The 13,569-nt window shown below is 32.9% G+C and overlaps 1 protein-coding gene across 3 annotated transcripts in view; it reads right to left on the bottom strand.

The window, feature by feature from the left end:
* Nucleotides 1-13,569, bottom strand: part of LOC142973788 (terminal nucleotidyltransferase 5C-like) — a 249,171-nt gene that overhangs the window by 203,528 nt on the left and 32,074 nt on the right. For all 3 annotated transcript variants that reach the window (XM_076115792.1, XM_076115793.1, XM_076115794.1), the window contains exon 2: nt 668-1,119. In XM_076115792.1, the coding sequence (XP_075971907.1) occupies nt 668-1,027 (360 nt within the window). In that variant the 5' untranslated portion in view covers nt 1,028-1,119. The remainder of the gene's footprint in view (nt 1-667; nt 1,120-13,569) is intronic.

The raw sequence follows: 13,569 nt of genomic DNA on the forward strand, positions 1-13,569 counted from the left end.
GCAGAATTTAGATAAATATCTTGGAAGAGATATTTAGGTATTTAGCCATAGCTATACCAAAAGATTAATCTACCATAATATAGTATTTTTTTCTTGGGAAAATGTTTAACGCTTAGTAGAATGTTACTGGCATAGCAACTCGAATATTTTACAGCAAATTCTTTAAAAACCCTTACCTACCTTCTTTACACGATAAGTAGTTATTGCGTAAGGAAATTGCGTATAATTAAGTAATATAGATTAATTTAATTAACACGAGGTTACTATTTACGAACGTTTTATATGCAGGTTGTATCAAAGAGGTTACTTGAGGTCATGTTTTACTTCGTACTTGCTTGTTTTACAGAATTAAAACGAAAGTGGGTAGATAAAAGCGAAATAAAAACCTTATCTCGGACTGTCGTGCCAAATGGTACGGTAATGGATTAGATATTATTGTTTAATAGACGTTTCGATACAGTTTGAGTAAAGAATTTTCTTCATTTTGAAAAATATAAAATCTATTAATTTGTCAACGGCAGTCTTAACCAAAAATAACGGTAGGTAATAATTTGTCCAGGTTAGGTATTGCTTATCTCAAGATACATTGAAAAAGTAATGGGGTTATTAACGGGCACAAAATCATTTCATCAGTCATTACTTGCTAAAAGCCAAAAGAAACACTAACCTGAATAAGAGCGTCCATGGCCAGCCTCTCGATGTCCACGTTGTAGAAGCTGGGCTGCGGAACATGCCGCCTCCTCGGACGAATGTCGTCGTAATAAGCCACCACATCGTTGATCGACACCACTGGGCAGTCGTCCGCCGTACTGCAACCACTGCTCACCCCGTCAACCCCGCTATCAGAATCACCTTCACCCCCAAAACCCTCCTTCGAATCCCTACGATCCCCGTAACTCTGTTCCGAGCCCTCCTGATACCCAGATTCCATCATCTCGTCTGGAGCGACGATATCCGGGATTTTTGTCGTGTCGTACTCGTATCCGACGTCATCATCGATCGGGTCGATGTCAATTATGTCGGCCATGTTAGTTTTTGTTGGTACGCGTGAGATAATTTGAGTTATTTTTTACACTATCCACTACATGCTGGTTCAAAGACTCTTTCACTGGTAGCGCCCTGTGGACAAACAAAATACTATTAGAACTTATTTTACGAACATATCAAATATTACATAAGCTTTCTAAGTCAACAGCAAAAAGGCTAACAATTCGCATTTAATATTGCCCAATAAAATAGCACACATGTCCTTAATTTCTATCCTTCCACAGTTACTTTCAATAATGCCAAATACAACAATCAAATCGTCCATAACATTGGATCAAATATTGGCCCAACATTTGACCAAAGACACCAACATCAATAATAACGAAGATGAGGCTAAATTGCTCGCAATTCCAAGTCAATTCCTCTGTAAATTTGACTGTGAGCGGAAACGTCCAATCCATTGAACTGTGCCTGACCTATACACGAGGAAATAAGAATTAATGGAGAATGCCACGATGAGAATAGAAATGAAAATAAATGTATAAAGAAAACATACAAAATGAAATGAGCGATTAGGAAATTGTTAGGACACAATATTTACTTTGTAGGTAGATTTTTGAGAAAGTTTGAAGGCGATCTAAGAAGAGAGAGATTGGCTTGTAACGATTTGTTGAAAACAATCAATTAATCGTTACAACAAAAGTTAGAAGGAAAACTAATGTTCAAATTTCTTCTAAATCAAAAATTGTTTGACGCATTTCAATTATATTTACAGAAGTGGTTTAAAAATGCAGTAAAAGTGTTTCAAGAAATCAAAATAGAGACCGCTTTTTAAAGTATTTTGCATAAATGCGAGCTAAAAATAGCCTGGTTTTGAAATTGTCGTAACTACTAATGTTTTTTGAAATTGTTTATCGTTAGTCGTAACTACTAAACAGTCAAAACTAGATCACCGTATCTATGCGTATATACATAACAATCTAGTGTAAATATTGTACAAAACTATATCTTATTTGTATTATGAAATAACGCGAAACTATGTAAGCACACTCAAATAGGCGTACACTTAAAAGGTACTACTCGGCGATTAAAAAGTGTTGTCAAGCATTTCTTGCCAGCTCTTCTTGCCACCTCTTCGCATTGGCTGTACTTTACAAATCGACGATTATCGGCAACTATAACGTTGATTTTTTTAATTCAAATCTAAATATCATTATTTAACTTATATTTCTAACTGGTTTGAACGATTAGTTTGAAAAGGAATACCCAAGAAATGGAAGGAGAATTAATATTATATTTATTTCAAAAACATTATGTCCGTCAGTCATATTTTTTCAGACTTTTTTCCTTTTTCATACAAGGCTACATAATAATGTCCTATTTTATTTATAATAATAATATAGGCTACATACTATAAATTCAAATACACGTAGCTACACTTGTACCAAATAAAAGACGTCATTTAATGTTAAAGTAAGATACGAATTAAGTAATTAAAACTGTTTTACTATAATTCGGTAGAGTAATAAAATAGTAACGTGTTTAAATTAATACATATAAAATTAAACTCTCGCGAATTTTTTTATCAATGAGTGTTACTTTTTTCGTATTATTCTATTTTATTTATATTCATTGAAGGTAAAGAAAGCTATTAGCGATAGTCTATTCGTTTGTTGTTGTGATAATAGTTGCAGGTTCGATTCTCGAGCTATTGATTAGCTCTGGAATAATACCCAGATGGTAAATTTCTTTTATATGTATTTGAATATTTTCTATATAAATTATTTCTAAATAAGCTCGCTTCCCTATGAAATGGGGTCAACAAAATCATGGAGTATCAGTCTACCTATACCTTCGGTTATAAAAGGCGTGAGGTCATAAAATACTAAAGTCTAACACCGTCTACACAGGATCCGGAATAATACATTCTAATTTATTATACAACTAACAGCCTCAACATCTAGAAAAACATCTTGAACATAACACACTAACCTAGCGCTAGCAGATGCGCACAAACACACAGACACACAAACCCGATCTAGACCAGTCACACACACTCGCAAAAACACACACACAAAACTAAGCTCTTACAAGTTTCGGCGTCATACTTTCAATTTCGGTTACTACGAACCACTTTCGCTATCGAGAGCGCAAGTCCGATGAACTTTTGAGGTCAAAGCGATGTTTATTCGAGATTTGGAACCGTGGTAGGGCCGTAAAAGATTGAAAGTGAATGCATTGTAAAATGTGTTTGTCATCTTCGTAAATTGAGAATAGATAAGACTCGCTCGTCGTATTGCGATTACCAGAGCGAAATATGACATGACTATGAGTTAAAAAGAACGTAGGTTTTGCAATCGTGTTTCGAATGGTTTTATTATTATACATTTCAACAAACTATAATACTTGGGATCCTTAACGCGACTAGAATTTTAGAATTATCGATACACGACCGTCCGACACGATCGACTTACATTGATCTACAACCTAACTAAACTTCTTTGTCACTCTGGGAGAGGAAGCAAAAAGAGGATAGAAGTATAACACTGCAATTGAATAGTAATAGTCATTTTCTATAATTACTTTTTCATTCGATATATCATCTTTATAGGTCACAGAATGCTGTTTAATTTCCTACTTTATTGTAATTCAATATGTTTTTCATTTGTGGTTCCACGTGTTAATCTCTTATTTAATATTACTTTGTTAGATGATGTTTGAATAATATTAAACACTATAAGAAAAGATCGCGCAAATAATTGAGGACTGTGAAAATCCCATCATTGTAAAGTATAATATTTTCTATATTAACCAAACAATATCTTACAATTTTATAATACGATCAAGTAAAAAAAACACAGTTACAGCACAATCGTTACCGAATAGAAACATTAGTCGAACATGTAATTGACCTATCCGAAGGTTTACCAGGTCAAGTCGTTTTCGAGTATAACTCTGACAAACGAATAAAAACTTTCGTATTTAGTATTACGTCATCGGTCGTTATCCTCCAAGCTTATGTCTATTTTAATTACATTAGCGGCCATATTTGTGAATGAATTCGTTTTTGTTTAAATGTAATATTTGTTATGTAACGTGTGAATTATTAATTTGTTTGGAATTTAGAAAGGTAACCTCGATTGTATTGGAGTATTCTTTACATAGGCTTTATATACATATAGCATCTTGTTTTAATGGGAGTAAGTGGCTAACACCTCTTGTTTTGACATTTACATACATATTACTTTTGCTTCATCTACTTTTTAACATCACATAAACGCCAGTCGGTATGTCAATTATGCACCGTCACTACTGACCGTGTCATAAAATTTTGAATATCACGTATTTCTACCTCTTGTGCCACTACTGTGCATGTTAAAGCGATAGAAATACGAAAGCAATGAAAAAATATTAAGTTTTAATTGTGGTATTCGTAATAATCTTAAGTTTTAATACATCCCAATGACTTTTTTGTAGGTGCAAAAAAGGTATTTTTTTTAAGTATTAAAAATTAAGTATTGCGTTAATTGCCTTTCTGCCTTTCATAGTGATCAATCTACCCGTCAAAGTAGTTCGTACTACCTTGCTCTACACACTCGTAAGTACAGGGAAACTGCTAAAACATAATTTAATTTAATATTTCGTTCGTCGCTTCACGTGAAACAATATAAATTAACAATAATATTGTTCTGAGAATAGTTCATAAGTTACTGTCGATCTAGTTAAACTCTATTAATATAACGTAAGTAATATATTAGAAACAGAATCGGGAGCGCCATTCTCTGCGATCGGAACATCAACTATCGAGAGTTTGACATTTAAAATGTACTGCAAAAATAGTTTCTACGACATCCGCTAGAGGCGCTGATCAGATTTTCAAACATATTGTAAGGAATCGACATTCTTGAAATATCTACCAAGACAAAACATTGCTTATTATGGTATCATTGTTTTTTTTCTTCTATATAATTGTAAACACTTATTAATTAACAAAACAAGACAGTATGTTAAAAATTACACGATGACTACTCAATTATTAATTTCCAGTTAAGATTAATGTATATTTTATCACACGGTACATTATAATCAATAAAACAGGTTTAAAATAAAATCTTAAAGCATATTTTTCCTTTTAACAATGTCTCATGATTTAAGTAAAAAACTTCGCGCATGAACATTGAACTCTTATAAAATAAAGTGCTTCATGAATCACGCAAGATAACGAAATAATTTCGTATGACCAACATTTCCTGTATAAACCACAATTTAAATGAGACTTGTATTTTTATTTGTAAACGAATCAATTTATGTACGTTTAATAGTTTTAAGACATTGATTCAATAGGTCATACGGTATTGCTATTTTTGAAGATGGTAACACTTTGTTGGAAGTAGAGCAAAAAAGATTCATAAACTATCTTAGACCACTGGTTTGGTACATACCCACTATGGCACACTACTCTGAGTTATCCAGTAGCGAACGTATTATATTCAAAATGACTTGACAAATTTGATTTCGTGGAATACGCTAGACAAAAGTCGAATTTTCAAACAAAACTAGCTTCTCTGACATTGCAAAGAATAAGAATTTGGTTTTATATCTGCATGTTTATAATTAACTAAAGATTTTATAGCATTATAGAATATATTATGATAGACATTAAACGTATTTTGGTATTTGGAAAATATAATCACATAAGTGCATTTGTTTATCACATGTTATTCTTTTACCATCTGACAAACATTAACTTTTTTGCTAGTCTCAACCATATGATGCGCAACCACTTTATAGACTAAATAAAAATGTTATTGTTATAGATAATGCGATATGTTGAATGCCATACTTTTGTTAATGTAAGTTTGTCTGTCCTTCACAACTTTTAAACTTTCGCGTATATATACAAAATAACATACAAAGACAACTGTAGCTCGAGTCTCTACTACTATCGACTACCGACAACCGGCTTGTCATCGAGAAATTTTGTATGAGAATCTGATCAGCGCCTCTGACGGGCATCGTAGGAACTATTTTGACAGTACATTCCAAATGTCAAACTCTCGATACTCGACGGTACAGATTATACAAAATTGCGGTGCTAGTGACCTACAGGTGAATCGCTAAGCATTCTTAGGTAAAATACATTTTCGCTATATTTACCGTACACTATATTATTGAAACTTACTTATTATTGGCGACACAAATTGCGTCATTATTTTATCATATTTAGTAATGAGTAATATCAAAATTACAAAAAAGTAATGTTGCAGTTTTTCGACATATCGCACCATGTATTGGTATTATTATTATTTTAATTAAGCAACATATGTGACATGCGGCACCAAATATTTCATATTATCAAAATACCTTCCCGGGTTTTTATTAGTTTATAATACTTATATATTTTTTGCATTTTATCCTCGTTTGAAAATGTTATTAACAAACTTATCAGCAATAGTTTTTAAAACCGTTTTAATACAGATTTTTGAAAAACTGTTAAAATCATTGTTCAATAGCTCACCGATTAAATTACAATCATTTGATCAAGCGTTTAAAGTGCTATGTCAACGAACATATAGATAATTGTTTTTGAAATAAAAGTAAAATTTTTTACAAGCAACCTAAATGCTTCATTCACTTGTAGCGCAATTCTTTATAGTCTGTACTGTCTAGTATGGAGAGCTTGACGTTTAAAATTTACTGCCAAAATAGTTCTTACGGATCCCGGTAGTAGCGCTAAACAGATTTTCATGTAACATTTCTTGATAGCTAGCCGGTTATAGTCTAGGCCCGTGGTTCCCAACCAGTGGTCCGCGGAAGTCAAAATATGGTCTGCGAATGATTTTAAATTTTCAGGATGATTATTACACTTTATTTTTAATATACTTACATAGTGGTCCATGCTAACAAGAATAATATAAAGGAGGTCCCCTAAGAAAAGGTTGGGATCCCCTGGTCTAGGCGATAGTAGTAGAGATTCGAACTACAGATTCCTGTTTACTTACCCAACAGAGGAAATATAAATAGAGTCTAAAAACATAACAAAAATACTTCCGTACTGTTATTTCCTTCCCAATACTTTTCCCTTCAAGCAAAACGATCACACTCACTTACATTAATCGACACAAACCTAATATACCGAAACAATCAAACGCACTCTATTAACCTCCCAATGATCAATAAAACCTCGTTTTGATAACCCTGGAACACTTGGCGAAGTAGCCCGGGACTGTTCACTTGTTGCTTTGACCTTGACACGGTAAGTAGGTCACACGGTAGGGCTGCCAACACTTGTTGCACCTTATGTTTCTGCGAGATTGATTTAGACCTTCAAAGTTTATCGATTTGGTTTCGAGTTTCGTATTTTGGTTTGATTTTGGGGGATTCTTTTATTATAGAGGTTTAAAAGACTTTCTAGTGAATGTTAGTTATTTATAGAAGTAGTCTTGTTGAGGCTTTGCGTTGCTTAAGTGGTACAAAAGTAATTCAGGTTTTGGTTTTCATCAATGCAAACAAAATTTCAGTTTAGTATTAATATAGTATTATTCTTTTCCATTTGTAAAAAACCTCAGCGAGAACGATTGATCTCGATTATTAATAATTCTATGTTTTATAGCTTTAGCAATATTAAACAAGCCTTAGTTTATCTTCATTGTCGGATTAGTTATAATAAATGCAACTTTCCTAGTTGAAGCTCCTAGATCAGGCAAGAGGAAGAGAGTTCAAATAGATTTTTAAAGAGGAAATATGATAACGTTGAAATATTTAATCTCTTTTCTCTCAAGGAAAATGAAACTGGAGAAAAAAAGAGCAGAATACATCAACCCTTTTCATGTCCTTTAGTACATGATAAAAAGAGTAATATTTTGAAATAAAGAGATAGGGTTACCACTTGTTTATTATAATGGCGTCTTATTAAAATGTTAATGGAACTTTGGGCGAGTTATGGGGAAAATGTTGTTTAATTTGCATTTGGGTGACTTTTAAGGGCGGTGGTAGAGTTTATGAAGCAGGATATTTTTTTTAGGAAAATTTTTAGGGAAAAATATAAAACGGGACATTTTATCGACATTTCTTGAGAAAATACGTCATACTATATTCATTTACGTCAAATAATTTGGTGTTTAGAATAGGAATAATTGTGAGAACGAGAATCAGTGTATGCGATGCATCAAGTATTTTTTATTAACAGCTATAGCAAAGTTTTGAATAGCATAACGCTATATAATATAATTATAAGAGCTGGTTCTAACAAACTAATAGAATAAAATCATTTAGAATATATTCGAATGGCCCCTATAGTCATCTTTCTCGAATACTTTTCTTCCAACGTTTCAACATACCTGAAAAACGTTCAGTTGACCACTCAACAGCAAATACAAGGCATTCACAAAGCAATTTCAACACAAACTGCATCGAGCACACAATTTGCTGTTACGTTCAAATCTGAAGGTAGACCGTTGATTGAAAAGAGTTTTTAACCACAGATGTTGAGAAGACTGGATACAGCCATTTTATTAAAAATAAGGTTTAAGATAATATTATTAATATTTAGCTAGGAACACGAAAAAGATTGCTCGAGTTAGACAAAATTATACTTGTTATAGACTTTACAACCAAATTTTTTGTGCAAATCGTGAATATAGTCGAATTTCTTGATATCGCTATTAAGATCACCTAATTTAATTTATATGAAAATGTCAACTTTTCCTTGATTTAAGTAAAAATTTGAAGGTCATTCTTTATGATAGTAAACAGTCTTTGACTAAAATACGGTATCTAGAATACTCAATATCTGTGTTTTCAACCAGTCGTATTGGGAGCTCTGGGACCGTACTTCAATTTTCTACGGCGGTCCAATTCCTACCGTAAAACAGAGAAAACACTATAGCTTCTATATAGCGTTGTCTTTTTCTAACCTAGAGCTATAGTATGTCAAAATACGGTCCCTGGACCTACAAAATGAAAAGTTACGACTGTTTACTCACTCTCCTTGTCTCGACAGTGTTATTGAAATGTATTGAGTCGTTCTGATGATGGTTTAATTGTTTGGAGCCAGCTTGAAGTTTTGAGGAAAATTTCCTTTGGGGTTTTAGTGCGGAAGTATTTGTTAGTGGAGAAAGTTGTAAAATTTAATAGGGCAACTAGAAGGTTTTTTACCTAAAAAAATATAAAATTTCAGATAAGGAATAGAAACATTTTGTGTCTTAGAAATAGTATTCATTGGACTTGACATGATGACACTTCCCACTTGGCCTTCTCTCATTCCACGAGAAAGCCCGTGCACATGAGTGAAAAAGTTTTTATTAATTCCTTTTTTTATGTGGTGTAAAAAATCATACATTCAAAATATCCGAATTGAAAAATCTAATAAACAAAATCAATTCTAACAAATTATTGCTTCAAATGCATGAAAATGTACATTATTTAATTTGTTATGCATTATTTCAGTTACTACACTTATTAAACAATATATAAATTGCACAACTAATCCGTTAACTGATAATATTATAAATACATTTTTATCTGCATTCGCTTGGCAACAAGCCAAAATGAGTTCGTTGTCATTTTGACAACAACCGAGAACTTTCAACCAAAGTGTCTTAAGAACCAGTGCTATTTGTTTTTCTAAAATAGACCTTATTGTCTCATAATTAGTGTTAGTTTTTGTTCTTGGGAAGATTAAGACGCATACAAATTTTGGCACTTAGCCACCTGTTGCATTCAGGAGTTAGCTTTTCGTCTTCCGCTATTACTATTAGCTCTGTTTGCATGAAAGAGAATTGATAGTTGAATAGACTTCTTTAAGATGTTCCTCTTAACTTAAACATTTGATTTGAAAGTTTTTCTTTTATTATCCAATTTAATACAATTAAATATAAGTTATTGATTCAACTCAGTTCTCTAAATTTATTTGCTTAAAACTTAAGTAATATGTAACTCAATCACCGCTTTATTTTTGTCGAATATAATCTGATTGAAAACGGTAAACCATGTGCCATAAGTGTGTATTATTATTTACTGACTATAGCAGCTGTTTAAAAGGTTATCGCCAACAATAAACCAGAAGAAAGATGTAACTTGCTTATAAAAATCTGGTGTCAGAAATAACTAACAATCACAGATTTGTGTAACACCCAAATTCAAACTTTCACGTATCAATAACAACTTGAAGTAACTTCCCCAAAACTTCTCCCCGAGTGTTGCCAGTTATAAAACAAATAGTGAAGTGCTACAAGGTCAGAGTGGTCTCTGGCATCGGTCCAACTACACCGCATTCATTCAACATTCTCCACTACGGGTTTGTAGTAAACCTACTATACTTTCTTTACAAAAAAGGCTTTTTTATGGAGTGTCAAATACAGCGGAACGAGAACCAAAACGTTTTACATATACATAGATATTTGGCGTTCTTTTGGTGTTGAGCTTCGGCCGTAATATCAAAACTAATAATAATTCAGGGTTACTTTATGGCTTACGGATAAGTAGCCGTTAGCTTAAGTAGAATATTGACTGACTTTTATTTTTTTCCTGCCTTACATCTGATATCATTTTCTCCGTTTGTTAGCTTATATATAAACTGGCCGTAAGTGTACCAAACAAAATCCTGTATTATTTTACTTTGACGTTATTTTATTATACATTATTAAATTATACTGAAATGACAAAAGCCTAGTCATTCTAGAATAAACTCTTATATTTAGAATATTCCGAGGCCATTCGATGCTGCGTCATCGCTACGAAGCTATATTTTATTAATAAATAACAACTTATATCCTAACACTGTTATCAAGTGTCTATAGGAACTAACTAATCATTCCGTTACCAGTAATTTTGTATAGAATTCTTCCGTTATAGATTATGCGAAATTGTCATCTATCCGTGCGTCACACCCAGAGATCCGACTGCAATCCAACGAAAATGAGTTAGTGCACAAAATTTCGGTTGATTCTTGCTATGACAACATTTCTACATTGTTGGCAATACGTGCACATATTGTTCTTTTTTTTATTGTTTATATTTGTTTATTGCCAACAATAAAATTATTTTCAATTTTTTTCATTTCATTGATTCTAAACTTCGTTTGAATTAAATTTGAATCGACTAAACGTACTACATTTCACGAAGGTACGAATCCAAAAAATATTATCGAATCATCGTAACGAAACTTCGGATTAAAGAATCATAGAAATTGTTAAATTACAAACGTACTAACAAATACTGATAAAGACTATAGAATTTAATTTAGAACGATACAGTCCTAGGCTTTGTCTCAAATACCTAAAGCCTAATCTTAAAGATTAAGACCTAAAAAATCTCTCCCTTTCGTAACAATTTGCTTAAGCAAGATTGAATAACAAACTAAGTCGAAAAACGTTAACTAATCACGAGTTGAGATAAAAGTTGAATAAATAAAGATAAAAAGACTTCTTTCTGTTATTTAAATAAATAATTAAGCGCTAAAAGTGATATAGTTGCCTTGATGTTAAAGTCGGTATATTTTCAGAGCTCATGGTCTGATTACAACACAAATTTTACATATCTGGACAATCAAACAAGACACAGAACTTTTTTTTGTCGAATCCTGACTAACATAATAATTATACGCTATTAATCAGAATGATACGCTTACACGGCTCAACCGATTTAAGTGAAATTCAACCTAGGCATAGTTGGAGACCCAGGATCAAATACAGGCTTAATTTTGTAACTCTTCGTCTTAACAGACTGAATTAGTGGATTACCTTGTACGCGAGCAGACCCGCATACAGCCAGTAGACCAGTGTAAATACCATACAGAAAATCCTACTGGTATTTAGTATTGTAGCAATAAATAAGGCTTTAGTACAAGTATCTTGACTTACAGATGTTTATCATCAGATCGTGTGCCTACAAACAAGTTGCCAGCAATAAACCTAGTGATCAACATAACTTAATAGCTCCAACACATTAATTTACACCTAGCACTCATTTGCATGGGATTGATCAAATGCCTTTCGTCACGTCTGCATTCCCTTACCGAAGTGTTACGTACAAATTTAAACGTGGCTATTTAGAGACTGAATATCGTTAGCACATAGGACCGAAATGTTTTTCGTCTTTTACTTGAAAACTCGAAGCAAATTAACGTGTATTATCCATCGCGGCTTGTACACATATTGGATACTAAGATGCACAACGGATTCGTATCAAATTATCTGGAGATAGATTGATATAACGGTAAATAATAATAAAATAATTATTTCGTCTCCCATGCTATCTGTTATATTGGACAATTTAATTTAGGTTAGTTCACCCGGTTAGTCGTCAAAACTTGACATAAAGATGGCAGACATACTGATTGTCGCCATTGTACACTTAAGTATGGATTACTAGTACCTAGTTTTCAAATTAGCACCTATGTATTCTAATTTCATTTTGAGGCAATCTAAAATGTGATCGCAATAGAGCATGATTTTTATCAAAGTACACTTTGATCACATAAACGCCAACGGTATCTAGTCAACTAAATATCTTCGGTTCAGTACATTTCCTGGAAAACTGTATCCAATACGTAGTATATTTGAAACAGGTTTCAAAGTGTTGAGTGCATTAGTAGTTGCTTAATTCAGCTAACTTTGTGGATAGTTTGGACAATTTAATTATAGACGAGGTTTCGTTCTGAATGGAAGTTGAGGTATTAGGTTTGTGAGTTTAAGTGGTAGCTGTCGTCACTGTTGCTCTGATTTGATATAGAAAATGTATAGAACAGTAGCTCAATTCTCTACTACTATCGACTATCGACTATCGACTACTGGCCTGTCATCGAGAAATGTATGAAAATCTGATCAGCGCCTCTGACGGGTGTCGTAGGAAGTATTTTGGCAGTACATTCTGAGTGTCAAACTTTAGATACTCGACAGTACCGACTGTATAGAATTGCGCTACTGTATATTTTAAGTAAGTAAATAAAATGTACAGAATGGGGTTTTTGTTGGAAGGATAAATATATAAGTTTATATTTATTCCCGGCACAGGTTCTAATGTTATTTTCATTCCAGCCCAGCATAGGGATAGAATTAGGTTAAATTTATTCACTCTCATATGGGAGTGCTAAGAAATAATCAAGATTATTTTTCAACTGCATTAAACGCTGATACTGAGAGTAGTAGTCCTGACCACAACTGTATCTTCACAATTGTAGGATTATGGACAAGAAGATACAAGACCAACGGAGAATAATGCTTAATTGGTTAAATTTCATTCATCTATTTGTATAAGATAAATCACTTCTCTTCTCTGTCTAATCTACTGAACCAAGCTTGTCCAGTCTAATGGTCTAAACTTCTACTCCACAACTCAAAGGAAACCGACTCGAAAGTAAGTTATAATTACAAATTGTCGATAAGATCGTTTACACACCCCCTTAATTTGAAAACTTGCAGCGAAACCAAACAAAACGAATTATAATCATTTCAACGAGGAACCGTTGTATAATTTGTTTGTACATATTTTCATACTTGTAGTAACTTTGTATGGTTATACGAGTAAACTGCTAAACCAATTTCGATGCAAATTAAAGATATTGCTTAAACCTTGCATAAT

This window comes from Anticarsia gemmatalis, chromosome 6 (genome assembly GCF_050436995.1).
Source record: "Anticarsia gemmatalis isolate Benzon Research Colony breed Stoneville strain chromosome 6, ilAntGemm2 primary, whole genome shotgun sequence".
Lineage (NCBI taxonomy): Eukaryota > Metazoa > Arthropoda > Insecta > Lepidoptera > Erebidae > Anticarsia > Anticarsia gemmatalis.